The 15193-nt window shown below is 38.9% G+C and overlaps 1 protein-coding gene across 15 annotated transcripts in view; it reads left to right on the plus strand.

Moving 5' to 3' along the window:
- Positions 1-15193, plus strand: part of Akap13 (A-kinase anchoring protein 13) — a 306957-nt gene that overhangs the window by 137373 nt on the left and 154391 nt on the right. For 13 of the 15 annotated variants that reach the window (XM_039105531.2, XM_039105543.2, XM_039105541.2 and 10 more), the window contains exon 5: positions 2794-2977. In XM_039105531.2, coding sequence (XP_038961459.1) covers positions 2794-2977 — 184 coding nt within the window. The other 2 variants (XM_039105585.2, XM_039105578.2) reach the window with 2 other exon arrangements.

Consider the following 15193-nt stretch of genomic DNA (forward strand, 5'->3'; position numbering starts at 1 on the left):
GAGCAAAGCAGCCTGGGTAAAACTCCACCTACATTCCCATCTTTCCCCTTTACTGACTCCTTTTTAAATCTAATTCACATGACTTGTGTGAAAATGCGCTAAAATACGAAAAAGAATAGAAAAAGAATGAAGTGGCTCTACTAATAGCAAAATGGCACACCACTTGACAGCTTATCAAAAATCTCAAGAAAGATGAAACTAGCCTTATACAAAGACATTTACTGTAGCATGTCATTTATATGGACTTTTCAAATAGGCAAAAACCATGAAAAATTCAAACTATGAAAAGGTTGGCTGTAGTAATGAAGCCCTGACCAGAAAAGGGCACAAAGGAACTTTGTTTGATTTCATAATGTCCTACAGCTTGGTGGCAGCTTGATAATCCAGGTACCAAATGGGCTGAAGGTGGTGGTGCATGCCTTTAATCCCAGCACTCAGGAAGCAGAGGCAGGTGGATCTCTCTGAGTTTCAAGGCCAGCCTGGTCTTTATAGTGAGTTCTAGGACAGGCCAAACTTCATAGTGAGACTTTGTCTCAAAAAAAATTATCAAATGTTATACTTGTATTTTCCTGTGTCTTAGTCATTTAATTCCAGTATTGAATTCTAGTCGGTAGTACCTATCAAGTTAGTCTGATGCCTTCAGCTTCCTTTGAATAAATATCTGGAAGAAAGAAAGTTGGTAAAAGCAAATACATTGCTAGAATATTTATTGTAGGACTTCAGTTGTTGAGTATCTGGTGATTGCGTAGTTCTTTCGAATGTGATGTATTTTAAATGATAATAGAAAATGGGGAGTGGGACTGAAAACAGCCATGATGTAAGTGTTGGGCTTTATGGGAACTCACCTTGTGGTGACTCAGAACAAAGGAACTTGAAAGAGTGGAGGCTGGAAAGGAAACTATTTTTAAGAACATATTACCTGATAAGGCTGGAATTAACCAGCTCTGAAAAAAATACCCACATATTTCCTGGTCTGTAAGTGCTTAGCACTTTGGTGTTTTGATAAGGTTGTCAGGATGTTTGTGAGAGGCATAGAGCACAAGTCAGAAGTATTTAATCCTGATGAGTTTTTTCTGCCTTTTCTCTAGCCTTGGCACTTCCTCAGAGGCTGTGTTTATTAAAATTTATGCTTGGAAACATTATTTTGTCAAGGACATTATTTTTTCTGGCTTCTTGTGGGAGTAGGGTTTAGTTCTTAGAGCCCTGACTATTAAACCCAGGCTCCATGTTTGATCAGCAAGCATGGTGTTTGGAGCTGTTTCCCTGCTCCCCTGCCTGCCCCACCTCCATACCCCCCTTCCCCTCCCTGAAGCATTGCTTTCAGTCTCTGTCCCTGCTTGAACACACAACAAATCCTGAGTTAATCCATGGATAAATAGGATTTGGTAGAGAAAAAATATGGAAGACAGTTTACTTTTAATGAAATTTATGTTGGTCAGGGGTAATACGTGACCTTAGGAAGCAGTGCATTTGTTCCTCGACAGATATCTCAGTGGTTAAGAGCTCGTAGAGGACCTGAGTTAAATTCCCAGCAGTCAAGTAAGTGGCTCAGAGCTGCCTGCAACTCTGGCTCCCTCTTCTCTAAAGCACTGCACTCCCTTGAAAAGTACCCCAGCCCCAAAGAAACTAAATCACTTTTTAAAAAATTGTTTATAAAAAAATTGCACTTCATTGTTCACCCCCATTGTGATATTCACATAGAGAAGCATCGGAAGATTTCAGACAAAAGGGAAACGCTGAGTTCATCCAAGAAGTCTAGAGTGCTTTGGCCCTAGCACCTAGACCAACCAATCACACAAGAGGATGAGCTAGGAAAAGTGTGGAGTTAGCACAAATTCTGAAGTCCAAGAACAGGGCCAGAGGCAGGGAAGGGAGGAGAACCCTACAGCCAGACGCAGTCTAGCATTTCACCTACCCTTCTCTGTTACAACAGCTTTCAGCGAGGTGGTGGTGGCTTGCTCCAGGGATATGAAAGTGAAGCTCTGAGAAGCAAATGAACCATGCCTAACCACCCTATGGTTAAGGCCAGGCCTGGATCCACTTTTGCCTGATCTGAAGCCTTTTCTCATCCCACCCACACACTCTTAGTGACTCAGTATGCCAAGAGGAATCCTTCATTTCTAGTGAAATAAACCCAAGCACATGTTTTCTCTCCTGAAGTTATTAGTGTAGACTTACAGTTCATCCCATTGTACCTGAAGATTCATTTTGTTTTCTCATTAAGCAAACACAAGGCTGGTAGTGCCAGCAATTTGATATGCCCTTAGTGTGAGGGACTAAAGACCTGTGTATACTTAACAAGTCTAACCTGTTTGTAGTGTTTAACTAGCCAATTCCTGTCTGAGCGTTCTTTAAAAGGAAATTATACCCTTCAGGATAGACCCATCTGATTCCTGACAATTGTTCACCTGAGATTTCCATCAGATGGAAGGAACTGCGTTTACTTGTATTATTGTCCTTTCTAATGGCAGGAGCCTAGTGGAGTCACCTGTATCAGCCTCTCTGAAAAAGCACAGAAATGGCTTGGTTCTCTGTGTGGGTATTTGTCTCCTGTTGAAGATTTTGTGTCACATTTTTTTTTCTTTCTAGCTTTATTCTTGTCTTTACTCGAAAGATGATTTTTACCTGGTATAAAGTTGTTTGCTGCGTGGTACAGATGACCTTCAAGAAAAATGCTAGCTACTTGAAGGCATTGATGTCTCCCTAGACTGGTCTTTTTCTGTGGTGGGGTTTTGGTCTTTGTTGGTGATAGTTGTTACATGTCTTTATTATCATGTTCTTCCCCATTCACAGATGGTGGCCCTCGGGAAACCCTCATGCATTTTGCTGTGCGGCTTGGATTGCTGCGGTTGACATGGTTCCTGTTACAGAAGCCAGGTGGCCGTGGAGCTCTCAGCATCCACAACAAGGAAGGGGCAACGCCTGTAAGCCTGGCACTGGAGCGAGGTTATCACAAGCTTCACCAGCTCCTGACTGAGTAAGTGTCCATTCCCGGTCCTTTCTCGTCAGTAGCCCCACCCCACATTTCAGAGTAGTACAGCCCACTGCCTGCCTGTGCACCTCGGCCGCACAGCCAGAGGGCTGTGAACTTGCTCCTGTTAACTGCTTCATTGTAAGAGACCAGCGTGAGTCATGTTACCATTTTTCTTTCTCTTGTCTCTTTTTTTACTGCTTCTTGCCACTTGTATTTTATTGAGTTAATGACATCTTGTCTATCGAGGTAGTGTAATGTTACTAGTGTATATGACTGAGTAAAGGAAGAAACAGTTTTACTGTGTCATTTTTTTCCTGTTATGTCTTCAAAACATGAGCAAGATAATTAGAAATTAATAGATAGGTGTTATAATTGCATATAAAATATGATAAAAGTTGGATTTTGCTTTGAATACAATTTCTGTGAATAAAGTTAAGAGAAGTTGTTTCTTGTGAGTGCAGTTAAAAGCAATTACATCGTTGTAGAAATATGTAGTAGGAAATCCTGTTTGTCTTTGAGTTCAGTACTGTGTTTCTTTAAAAACTCCTTTGGAGGAAGACTAGTAGTCAAAACATTGAAGGGTATTTTTTTCTTTATAAATAAAGGACTAAATGCTTTAAAGTAGTCAATGCTTCTTCATTGGAATATTTTCTTGCTTAGTATATTTTTACTAGTTTTTATGATCATCATTTTTCTATCATATATGAGCCAAAACTGTATTGGTTCCCTGTTCTTTACTATTGAGAGGTCCTTGTAAACTGTGGCAATATTTCCAGATTCTCAGATCTTATCCTTTGCTCAAGTCAGACTTCATTTAGTTGGATTTCCATGTCATTATTAGTCACGTGTGAACAAGGTGATCAGGAAGAACCAGGAAGAGGGCTTAGAATTACAGCTTACAGTTATATAAGCTGAACTCTTTTTTTTTTTCTTTTTTCTTTTTTCTTTTTTTTTGTTGCTGTTGTTTGTCTCATTTGCTAGGTTTATAACTTTCCCAGTCAAGCCGGGCAGAACCGTCTTTGCAGACAGCTTTGCAGTAGAAAGGAGGGGCACCCTTCATCTTGGATAAGCTTTGGACACCTGAGCTCTCACATTGCAGAATGTAGTCTATTCTGTTTCTGCATGCTTACCTTCTGTCTGGCCACTGAGCCGTTTCATTTGGTCACTTGCCTCGTGGTTTCAGGGAGGGCTCCATTGTTCTTAAAATTAAAACAATTAACTCAGAATAACTGTTGCTGTTTTCAAAGGCAGTTCCTCCAGCGTTGATGTTACAGCCGAGTGTTTGCCGGGAAGTGTAGTTTCTTACCGACTGCTTGCTTTCCAAATGGGGAACTAAGATGATTGCAACAGTGTCATTGTATGTTTGAACCAGGGTGTCACAAGCCAGTTATTGCAGCAGGATTGATGTTTGGAATGTAATTATTCTTGGAGATTTTTACTTACTTTAAAACGGAAGGTCACTAATGATTCTTCTTACAGGGGAAGGTAAGGGGACATCTCCTGAGAGATGAAGTTAGAGGCCCATGGTGAGAGCGTGAGCACTTTCTGCAGGTCCCTCTGCCTTAGTGAATTCCTCTGGGTAGTCACTGGGTTAAAGCCAAGGAAAGTGCTGAGTCACAGCTGCCCAGTGAAAGAGTAGATGTGGTTCTTCTCATTCTCTCAGTCTTAGTTGAATAGCAGTAGCCTTTGCTAGAATTTCAGCCATGGTGGTAGGTCAGGAGAGATCATTTTTTTCTCTTTGTGTTGTGGTGTCTCGGGTCCCCCCACCCCCATTTCTAGAACCTACCATAAACTTATGTAGGAACCCTGTACCCATGAAGCACTAGCTCTGTATTCATTCTGTCTTCACCCCCTGGTAACCTCTGTTCTACTTTCTTTCTCCAAGAATCCCCGTTCTGATTACCTCACATAAGCAGGAGGTAGAGCATTTGTCCTTCCGCATCTAGTTTCTTTAATATCATACAATATCCTAAAGATTGAGCTGTTGGGTGGGCATGGTAGCATACACCTTGAATCCCAGGTCTACATAGGATGTTCCAGAATAGTCAGGGCTATGTAAAGAGACCCTGGCTCAAAAACAAAAATGACTCAGCTGTGTTACGTAGTGTGTACCAGAATAATAATATATATTTTAAGATTTTGAAGAGATTTAAATATTCTCATAAAAAAGTAGTGGATAAGGTAATGAATGCTAAGTGGGTTGATTTAAATACTTTTTATACTATATACATATGTCAGAATAATCACACCATAAATATGCAGGGTTTTTTTTAACATCAATTTTTTTTTTTTTTAATTTCATGTATGTGGGTACATTGTCACTGTCTTCAGACACCAGAAGAGGGCATCGGATCCCATGACAGATGGTTGTGAGCCACCATGTGGTTGCTGGGAATTGAACTCAGGACCTCTGGAAGAGCAGTCAGTGTTCTTAACCGCTGAGCCATCTCTCCAGCCCCACATCAATTTTTTAAAGGCCGGAATAAAGTTAAAAGTTAGAAGAGAAGTAACCTAAATTTTGGTCAACAGATGAATCAACAAAATGTGTACATTAGAGAAGAAACAGGCAAATTAACTGGTCTATGGGGAAAAGATAGTGAGCCCGAAACGATGATAAATCTCTTAATTGACTGTTCATTGCTCTCTCTGCCTGTGGGATCCTTACCAAGAGTCTGAGAGTGGGATCTGCATTCTTTAAATACAGCAAACCGTTAAGAAACGGGTGTTCCTGAGGAAAGGCTTTGTTTTAGAAGACTCATAAAAGCTTCTTCAAAAGTTAAGAATTGCTGACTCCAAAGCTCTCCAGTATACTAAAGTCATTAGACATTGGATGACTTGCCTGTCTTTCCCTCACATTCTAACTTTCTTCCTCACAGGCCTGATCCATGCTGACTCCTCCTCTGTCCATCATTCTTTTTCTTTCCCCTTCCTTCTGTGGTACTGAGGGCTGGGCCCAGGGCTTTAGGAATGGTTCGCTTGTATCTTTCTCTACTGAGCTGCAGACTTAGTTCTTTTGGGCATATATGTAGAGTGCCTACCAGTGGAGGGCAGAGGCCAACACACGTGACTTCCTCTATTGTTCCATCAAAATGTTTTTTTTTTTTTGGTCCTGAAACAAGAGTTTGTTTGTTTTTGGCTAGACTGCCGGGGCAGTACCCTGGTTCTCTTGTCTCGACCCCCAGATCTAGGGTGACACATCTAGTCTACATGGTTTTTTATGTGGGTGCTAGAAATAGGAACTCAGATCCTTTGCTTGCCCAACAAGTACTTTATGGAAACATCTCTCAGCCAAAGCCTACCTCTTTCACTACCTCCTTTTAAAATTAAGACTAGACTGAGGGTTATGCACTTAAAAGAAAAAACATACCAAATAGCTAAATACCTATTTACCTTCTAGTCTGTGATGGTTACTGTAATTGTCAGCTTCAAGAATCTACTGTCAGCTGGGAGATGGGTTTCTGAGGACATCTAGGTAAGATTATCTTGACTGGAATTACTGAGGTAGGAGAACTGCCCACTGTAGGTGGCCCTATTCCCTGCCTGGGGTCCTAAACTGTGTAAGTGGAGAAGCAGAGCTGTTTTCTGATTGTGACTAGTATGACCAGCTAGTTCATGCTTCTGCTGCCTTTGCTTCCCGGCCAAGAGGGACTGAACCCTGTGAGCGTACATCCTTACGTTGCTTTTCTCAGCTTATTTTTTCACAGCAACAGGAAAGCAGATTGTAAAGGATTCTTCACAAATACATTCTGAACAAAAATAAAGGTGTAAATAGAAATGACCACCAAGATAATACCATTTAAACATCGTTCCCTAATGATAAACAATGGATGGAGCTGGTGACATTGTTTATAATTATCTCACTCATAGAGGCTTAAGGCCACATGACCACATGACATTGGTTTGTACTTCCAAACAATTCACACTTTAGTTCAGTTCCCTTATCCCAACTCATTCTTAACAAATAGAACATTTGTGTTCCTTCAGTTTTACACCTTCAAATTTTTAAATTATTTTTTAAAGATTTTTTATGTGTGCTAATGTTCTGCTTTTACATATCTATGTGCACTAATCACTTGCATACCTGGTGCCAATGAAGTCGAGAAGAGGGCGTCAGATCCCCTGAACCTGGAGTTTTGAACATTTGTAAGTCACCATTTGAATTTTGGGAACTGAATCTCCATTCTCTGGAAGAGCAGCAAGTGCTCTCAATCTCTGAGCCATCTCTTTAGACCTTGACTGCTACATCTTTCTGGGATAATTCGTTTGCAGATAAGAAGTATACCCAAGTTCTTCACGTGATTCATTCACACATAGCTTCCCAGTCTTCTACGCTGTCTAGTTTCTTTGTGGTAAGAGAGTAAGTCATATCAGGACCATGAAGATGAGAGGTTCTGCACAAAAGGGAATCGCATCCTGTGCATCTTTCCCCTCATTTCAGGGTTCCACTTCAGAGTGAGACCCTGGATCCCAAATATGGCTCTCCCTCACTACCTTGTAGCCACTGAGCCTTGCTGTCACCATGTAGTCAGTATTAAGTATATTTTTGTAAGTTTTCTTTTTCTTTTGCTTGCTTATTTATTTATTTATTTAGTAACCCATGGCCATTAACTTTCACTTAGTATAGTGACAATGAGAGGACTGTTTATTAACTTGTTACACTCTTTTTGATCTTATTTATTACTGTGAGTATATTTATGATCTGAAAATTTATCTTCAATAAAATGTTACCAGTCTTGTGAAAAAGCCCCAGCAGAGTTCATGTAGTCCTGCTCCAGCCTCAGGGAGATCATAGTCATTTCTTCCAGTTTGCAGTTTCTACCAGGCTCTCTCACGTGTTAGTGATGGATCAAGTGGGGGCAGGACTCTGACTGGAAGGTTCAAGGCTTACTGAATGCTGAGAGGTGATGACCATAGGTGACAGTGGCCTTGGAACAATCTGAGAAGAAAAGTTTGAACAGATTGTTATCACACTAGACTGCCCTCTCACATATCACAAAGAACTAGTTTTAGAACCTGCATCCTTTGTGCAGATGGCACTGAGAGCAAGGTTGCACATAAGGGCGCAAGCCTGGTTGCATGTTGGCTCCAGGTGCATTACGCTTTTTTTCTTCTCTCAGTTTTGCTTTCTTCATCTGATAAAGGACAGTAATGTCTCATCATCCTCAAATGATAGCTAGGGACCTGGATTATGTAGTGCAAAAATTATGGCTTAGTGGTCAAGTTCTAGAGATTCTAGAATAAGTTATGGGGGCATCGGTATTGGAGTTTGAAGAGAGATACTGTATTGTGTGTTATCTTAGTCAGGGTTTACTGCTGTGAGCAGACACCATGACCAAGGCAACTCTTATAAGGACATTTAATTGGGGCTGGCTTACAGGTTCAGAGGTTCAGTCCATTATCATCCAGGTGGGCATGGCAGGGTCCAGGCAGACATGGTGTAGGAGGAACTTAGAGTTCTACATCTTCAACTGAAGACTGTTAGTAGAATACTGACCTCCAGGCACAGGATGAGGGAGAGTATTAAGGCCCAAGCCCAAAGCCACAGCTCCTAATAGTACCACTCCCTGGGCCAAGCATATACAAACCATCACAAGTATTAATTGCTGAGAGGTGAAGCGCTTCAGTAAAACCTTAACTTCCTCACTTGCATATGTGATTTAGAGAAAGTTTCATCCACTCCAAGCCACTACTTTGTCTTTGTTAAATAAAACTGTTCTACCTTTGTTGCTGCTCTTTCTCAGTCACATGGTAGTTTGAACCAATTGAAATGTGTGTAGATGCTTTGCTAAACTACATGGTGATCTCCTGGAAAGTCTCACAAAACTGCGCTTTAAAAATGTCAGTAAACTTAGGGCTACTCTGCTGTAAACACAAATCCCAGTCGGTTGGTCTGCTGAGAATTCTTTTTTAAATACTGACACGGCTTTCTGAGAGTTAAAATTAGTAGAGAAATGGAAACAATTTCAGGAGTATCACAGGTTGATAAAAAAATGACTTACAGAGCCTCTGTCTTTAGAAGAAAAGAATTTCTTTTAAGATTGTCAACTCTCAAGTGTTTACATTAAGTGCTGAGATTTTTCAATTGCTATTAAGAGCCAGTTTATGAGTATTTATCTTCATAAGCTTTATCTGATTTTTAGCATTGATTCAACAAATAGTTATGCATTGAATGCTTGGGTTGCAGTAGAATCCATAGTTAATACATTTTAGATAATATTTTGACCCTATAATAACCTTTATTTATATAATTTAACGTTATTTAATAATATTTAATATTTAATTAAATTTAATTAATAATATTTAATATTTAATAATAACATTATTAGTCATTTGTGGAGGAAAAGTAGTTCTTCAGACAACTAAAATAACTAGGATACATAAAAAGTGGTTTGACACAGACATCAGTGGAAACACAAGGCCAGCATTCTTTCCCTTGCAGAAGTTTGACCCAGAAAGAAGAGATTCAGGGAGAGACTGCTAGACTAGAGTGCAGAATATAGCAGTACTTAAGTCCAGAAGGGTTGCATGCTCTTTCCAGTCAGTCCTTGCCACTGTGTGAATACTTTAGATCCTCACTGTAATCAGTTCACAGTTTTAATACTCAGGGCATTTTCAGCGTGATTGGTTACACTTAAGCTATTGTCTTACATTTTGAATCTCATAAAAGCCCGATGAGTGGATAGAATAAATACTATTATCTCTATCTTATAGTTGTAGAAACAGAGGCAAAGGAAATGAAGTCTCTTGCCCATGGTCACAGGCCCATAAAGTAACAACTACGCCTAGCCTGAATTCTCCTGATGACATTTGTAAATGTGCAGAACACAGACCCACCATCTAAGTACTAGGCAGTCAGTCACAGGATAGGGCAGTAGGAAGTATAAATGATTCTCAGGGGAGTTATGTTTGTGTGTTTTTGAGTCCTACTTTCAAGACTCTTACACGAAACTGGAGTGCACATCTCACAGTAGAACACAGGACTGTGGTGCAAGCTATGTTGTCAACACCATGTTGCCTTTTTAGGGTCCTCGTAAGGACTTGATAAGCAGATCACAATCGCTTATCACAAAACAAGCTTGGGGCCTTTGCTTTTGCTTAAGAGGTGAAAGGGTGAAATATATATGCAAAGTTTGCTCTAAAATAATGGTCAGAGAGAAGAATCTAGAACACCTTGACAAATCAATGCTGGCCTGACTTCCATTTATCTTGTGTGTTACTTCTCCAATTCCTTAGTCTCTGATCTGGGTCTTTGTGGTTTGTAAAGACAGAATAGTAGAACTGGATGGAAGTTAGAGATGGGGAAGACACTAGAATTTATCAGATGTAAATAGCTACCTTGTCTTGTGTATGGTACTGCTTTGGAGATTTTCGTCGCCCCTCATTTAAAACATCTCAACAAACATGAGCTGTGGTTCCTAGAGTATCTAAGTGGCTTGCCCAAGGCTATAGTCACAAGTCTGACTTTTGGGGAAAAAAAGGTATATTTGGTAGCATTATCAGGTTTTTAACGCGTTACTGTAATTGTTTATTTGTAAATCTGGTTTACACATTTTATTTTTAAGATATTTAGCTAATCTTTTTAGGATTGCTTTATTTGGCATTGTACTGGAAAAATTGCACGGTGCATGTCTTTTCTGAAAATGATGGACTTTATAAAACAATAATTCCAGTTACCATATACTAGGCATTTTTTTCAGACACTCATTCTCTCATGTCTGGAGAGACAGACAGACAGACAAACAGATCTCTCTGGATATATTCTTTGGGGATGAGGACATTATCTTCATCACACAGAGAGAGAGAGAGAGGGAGGGAGGGAGGGAGGGAGGGAGGGAGAGAGAGAGAGAGAGAGAGAGAGAGAGAGAGAGAGAGAGAAAACAGCAAAATGGGTAGTAAAACAAGGGTTTGTACAGCTCCAAAAGTTTAGCTTTAGCATTGCTTTAAGAACTCCAAGGCAGTTAGGAGGTAGGGACAGAAGGTCGTAGACTCCCAGGGCCTTTCCAAGCATCTTTTCTTTCTTTCCCCTCTGCTGTAGGAGGTCAAGTAGCCTGAGCAAGTGTTCGTTCTCTGTTGCCATGTAATGTTTAGGCTCAGAGTTTTCTCATTAGATTTGCAAAATTACAGAGCTTCATCTACACTAGCATACTCGGAGAATGGGATTTTAATAGATACAGATCAGAAAATGAAGAATCACTTAGAAAAAGACATTCGTTCATTTTTATTTTACTAGTTTTAACGTGTCTTTAGAAGCGTGCCAATAGAAAGGATATTTCACTTGCAGTTATTTTGAGCAGAAGTAGAAGTGATCCTTAAGCAAAGAAAACAAAAATAGATGTGTTGATTAACCCTGTCCTGGAAAGGAAAATAGCTCACGAGACTCCACCCAAGGATTTATACAGCTGATGATTTACAGAGAAAGGAGAGATATTTTCCTCAGTGGTATAGCACATGGAGAGTTACCTGTGCTCCCATAAACAACTTTTACCCATGTTTCTGTAAACAACTTTAATGAAATTTACTCAGACATAGACATGGACACACACACACTCAAGTTTGAAAGTAGAAGTGAAACTAGTTGGGAGGAGAAGGGGAATTAGAGTTTTTTAAGCAGGACAAGAGAGATTAATGAGTGGTAAAAATTATCAAATGTATTATATATACATAAAAATGTCACAAAATATGTATAATTAATATATGCTAATAAGACATTCATAGAATAGTTGTACTGAATAACCACTTTGCAAAAAATTTTTGATTCAAATTTAGTATCATTAGCATGGAGTGAAGTTGTTTAGCATGATTTAAAAAATGAAATATAACCCTGTACATCCATTACAGTTAGTAGTTAGATTTTTGACAGCGTGTCCTTAAAGTAGAAGGCTTCTCCATATTATCATGTATTAGCTCATCCTTCAGTTATTTAACCGTGATGGGCTTTGTTGTGCTCCATCACTAATATCTATGATTAGTTGTATTGTAAACAGGCGAGTTAGGACAGTTTTTAGTGACATGTTTTCTTGAAAGCATTCGTATTAACATTCTTACTTAAACCAGGAACAAAACTCCTTTGGCCGCCTAAATTGGCTGGCATTGTATAACAATCATTTTGATAAGGTTTCTTTTAAATGTTTAGTGTCCAAAGACACAGAGAAGGATTTGTATCCCTTAAGTACTTTAATTAAAGTTTTATTTTGATTTTAGTTAGTAAAATTAATAAATTAGGTGCCTGAGTTTTCCCCAGACACATTTATTACTTATGTTTTATTTGTAGTTTGGGGATGGTTTATCCTAGTTAACATTTTCTTTTCTATAAAGTCTGGAGATGGCAGTGTGGTTATTCTTTTAATCTTTTCTATAAAACACAATTTATAAAAGAACATCCTACTAGAAGCCAAATGGCTTAAATAGAATGAGATAACTATAATTTTAGAATTCTTTAACAGTTTTTCATTTTTACCTTAATTTTATTTATTTAATATATTTATGTCTACATTAGTGTGTGTTGGTGTGCATGCCTATGTATACACATTTAGAGGCCTGAACTTGACTCTTAGTTAAGTTCTCCTCCTTATTTTTTGAAACAGTATCTCATTGAACCGGGAAATTCTCTGTTCATAGATCAGCTTACCAGTGAGGTTCCGGGATCTTCCTGACCTAGACCCAACCTCCAGCTCTGAGGTTAATGGTTTGAGTCCCACCTCTGGCTCTTTATGTGGAGCTGGAGATCACTTTACCCTCTGAGCCTTCTCCAAGCATATCTAAACTTTTGAAATGTTAATGCTATTTTGAAAGTTTATAAAAATCTAATATTTGTAGTTCTTGCTTATACCTTTAAAGTTTTATAGACATTTGGCTTAAGAAAATAAAATGCTCTTTCTAAGTTATCTGGTACCAGTACATTTTCTCCACACTCACATTGCAAACCTAGTTTCTTGTTCTTATGAAAATTAGTAGTAGTTCTGCAGTTGGAAGACTTTACTTTTATATTAAATGAACATCTTATGCTGTAGCCAGTAAATCTTGTGAATTAAAAAGCACATAAGAAGGTTATATTTTACACTATCTAGGAGGAGCTTGGAGAATGCGTATTTCCTGTATCAGAAGAGCACCTTCACTGATAGGTTGGTGTAACATCTACATTTATTTGATCATTGGCCACTTAAACTTGGAATAAACAGACAGACATTTGGTGTTGATGATAGACACCACTTGCTCAGACTATGTGTCTTCTTGGCTCTTCTTTTCCTTTGTATTTTCTCCAGAGCTGGTTCTCAGGGGCAGTAACAATTCTGTCTCTTGCTATGGTTTGGATGGGGGTTTGGGCTCATGTGTTGATCCTCAGGACAGTGTTCATAGAGGGTGAGACACATTAGATGGCCCTAAAGTCCAACAGGACCACACTTGGAAGAGGTGAAAGCAGTTCTTTTCACCAAAGCTGTCACAAAAGTCTAAACCTAACCCCCAAGTCATTCTTCAGCTTTTCTCCAGTAACATGACCCCTGTTTGCAGACATGCTTTGGAATCAGTAACATCCACCATGAGATGATTGGAGCCAAGGAGGGTCTTTCCAGAGCTATGCTGTGGCCTTAACTTTTAGCCTCTTAACTATTCCCAAAAAACCTCTTTTATTTGTACCTATGCAGCCTAATGTATTTCCTTATAGCAGTAAATAAGGGAACAATACATCCCCTACCTCACCCCCCCAAAAGGAAGACTAGGAAAGCCTATAAAATTTCTAGTGAATCTGCATGTATGTGAATATTTATCTGACAATACCTAGCTAAGATGACTGCTCCATTTTGAGCAAAGTGACTCTTTTCCCCCTTGGTCTAGTTCTCGCTCTTCTGGACTTTAGACTTTCCAGCTTCATTTCAGTGGTGGTGTGGTTGATTTCGTAAGCCCCATTGAGGTTTGGCAATGTTATAGTGATGTGGTTTCATGAAAGGTATTGCAGGAGCTCTCAAATAAGGAACCAGCTCTTGCAGTTCCTTGTCAAAAGTAGGCTCAGGGTAGAACACCCACCCCACTTGAGAGGGTTGGCCCGAGTGTTTTTATCTTTTCTTAAAGTGATAGTATGAATCCAGAACCCAAATAGGATGGGCTTGAGATACTCATGGTGTTTGGCCAGACAAGTGTAAGTATCAGCTTCCAAACTGATGTACTATTAGTTTTCCCTGCCGCTCTTCACTAGTGTTTTGTTGTAACTGAACAAGTGGCTTTGGACTTCTCAATGACTAGTGTACTAAGTCTGAGAAGTCTTCTTTCTTTGTAGTTAATTTGTTGAGGGTTTATGTGCATGTTAGCATTAAGCCTGGTTTTTTATTCTTGAAGTTGTGAGGTGAAACAGGAGAGAGCTAAATTGTTGACTGTCGAGTAGCAGCTAAGTTACTTGGTATTAGTTGAAGTCTACTGTAGGGATGTTGAGTTTTGTTGAATTACTTATGTAAACTACCGGATTTGGCGCCAGTTATAGACTTAATTTGGATGCCATAAGGGAATCTCTAGAGAACAACTTCTAATTAATATTATTCTAGAATTGAAAAATATGTTCTGGATCCTGTAAAATTTGTGAAACAAGTAACTAATATGCCCAATTGACTTCTGTTTGACTTCTGTTGCATATTATATTAAATTTTTCCATTTGGATGTTGCCATAATTTGAAACTACTGCAGTGGTGGTTAATGTTGGACAGTAAGAAGAGGCACCGAGTTTTAGAAATGAGTCTGTGTGCAGTCTCTGAGCTAGAGATTTATATAGAAGAGATGGACTGTAGGTACAGTGCATTTATAAATACAATGCCATGTTCTTTTCAACAAGATTTTGGGAGTTTATCCATAGGTCAAAAAGACCAGTATGAACATTTGAAACAAATACTATTATTATAACTTAATACATTTTCAAGTACAGAGGAATAGCAATGACGTCTTATGTTGACCCAGCCCCTTCCTGTTTAATAAGATTTCTATTTGCATTTTATAGCAAGTTAACATTTTAATAGGTATCTTCTGAGCTTTGTAAACAAATTTTCTTTTAGAGTATACATGCTTTCAAAACTTAAAATTTAGATATCCATAATGCCTCATTTACCATTTTAAATATAATCTAAAGAAACATTTTGTGTTTAGCTTTACAAATAATCTCAGGAGTCCACAAAAACCACCAAATTAAGCAAATACTTTGCTGGAAACAAACAAAGAAATAAATAAGTAAAAATTTGA

This window comes from Rattus norvegicus, chromosome 1 (genome assembly GCF_036323735.1).
Source record: "Rattus norvegicus strain BN/NHsdMcwi chromosome 1, GRCr8, whole genome shotgun sequence".
Classification (NCBI taxonomy): domain Eukaryota; kingdom Metazoa; phylum Chordata; class Mammalia; order Rodentia; family Muridae; genus Rattus; species Rattus norvegicus.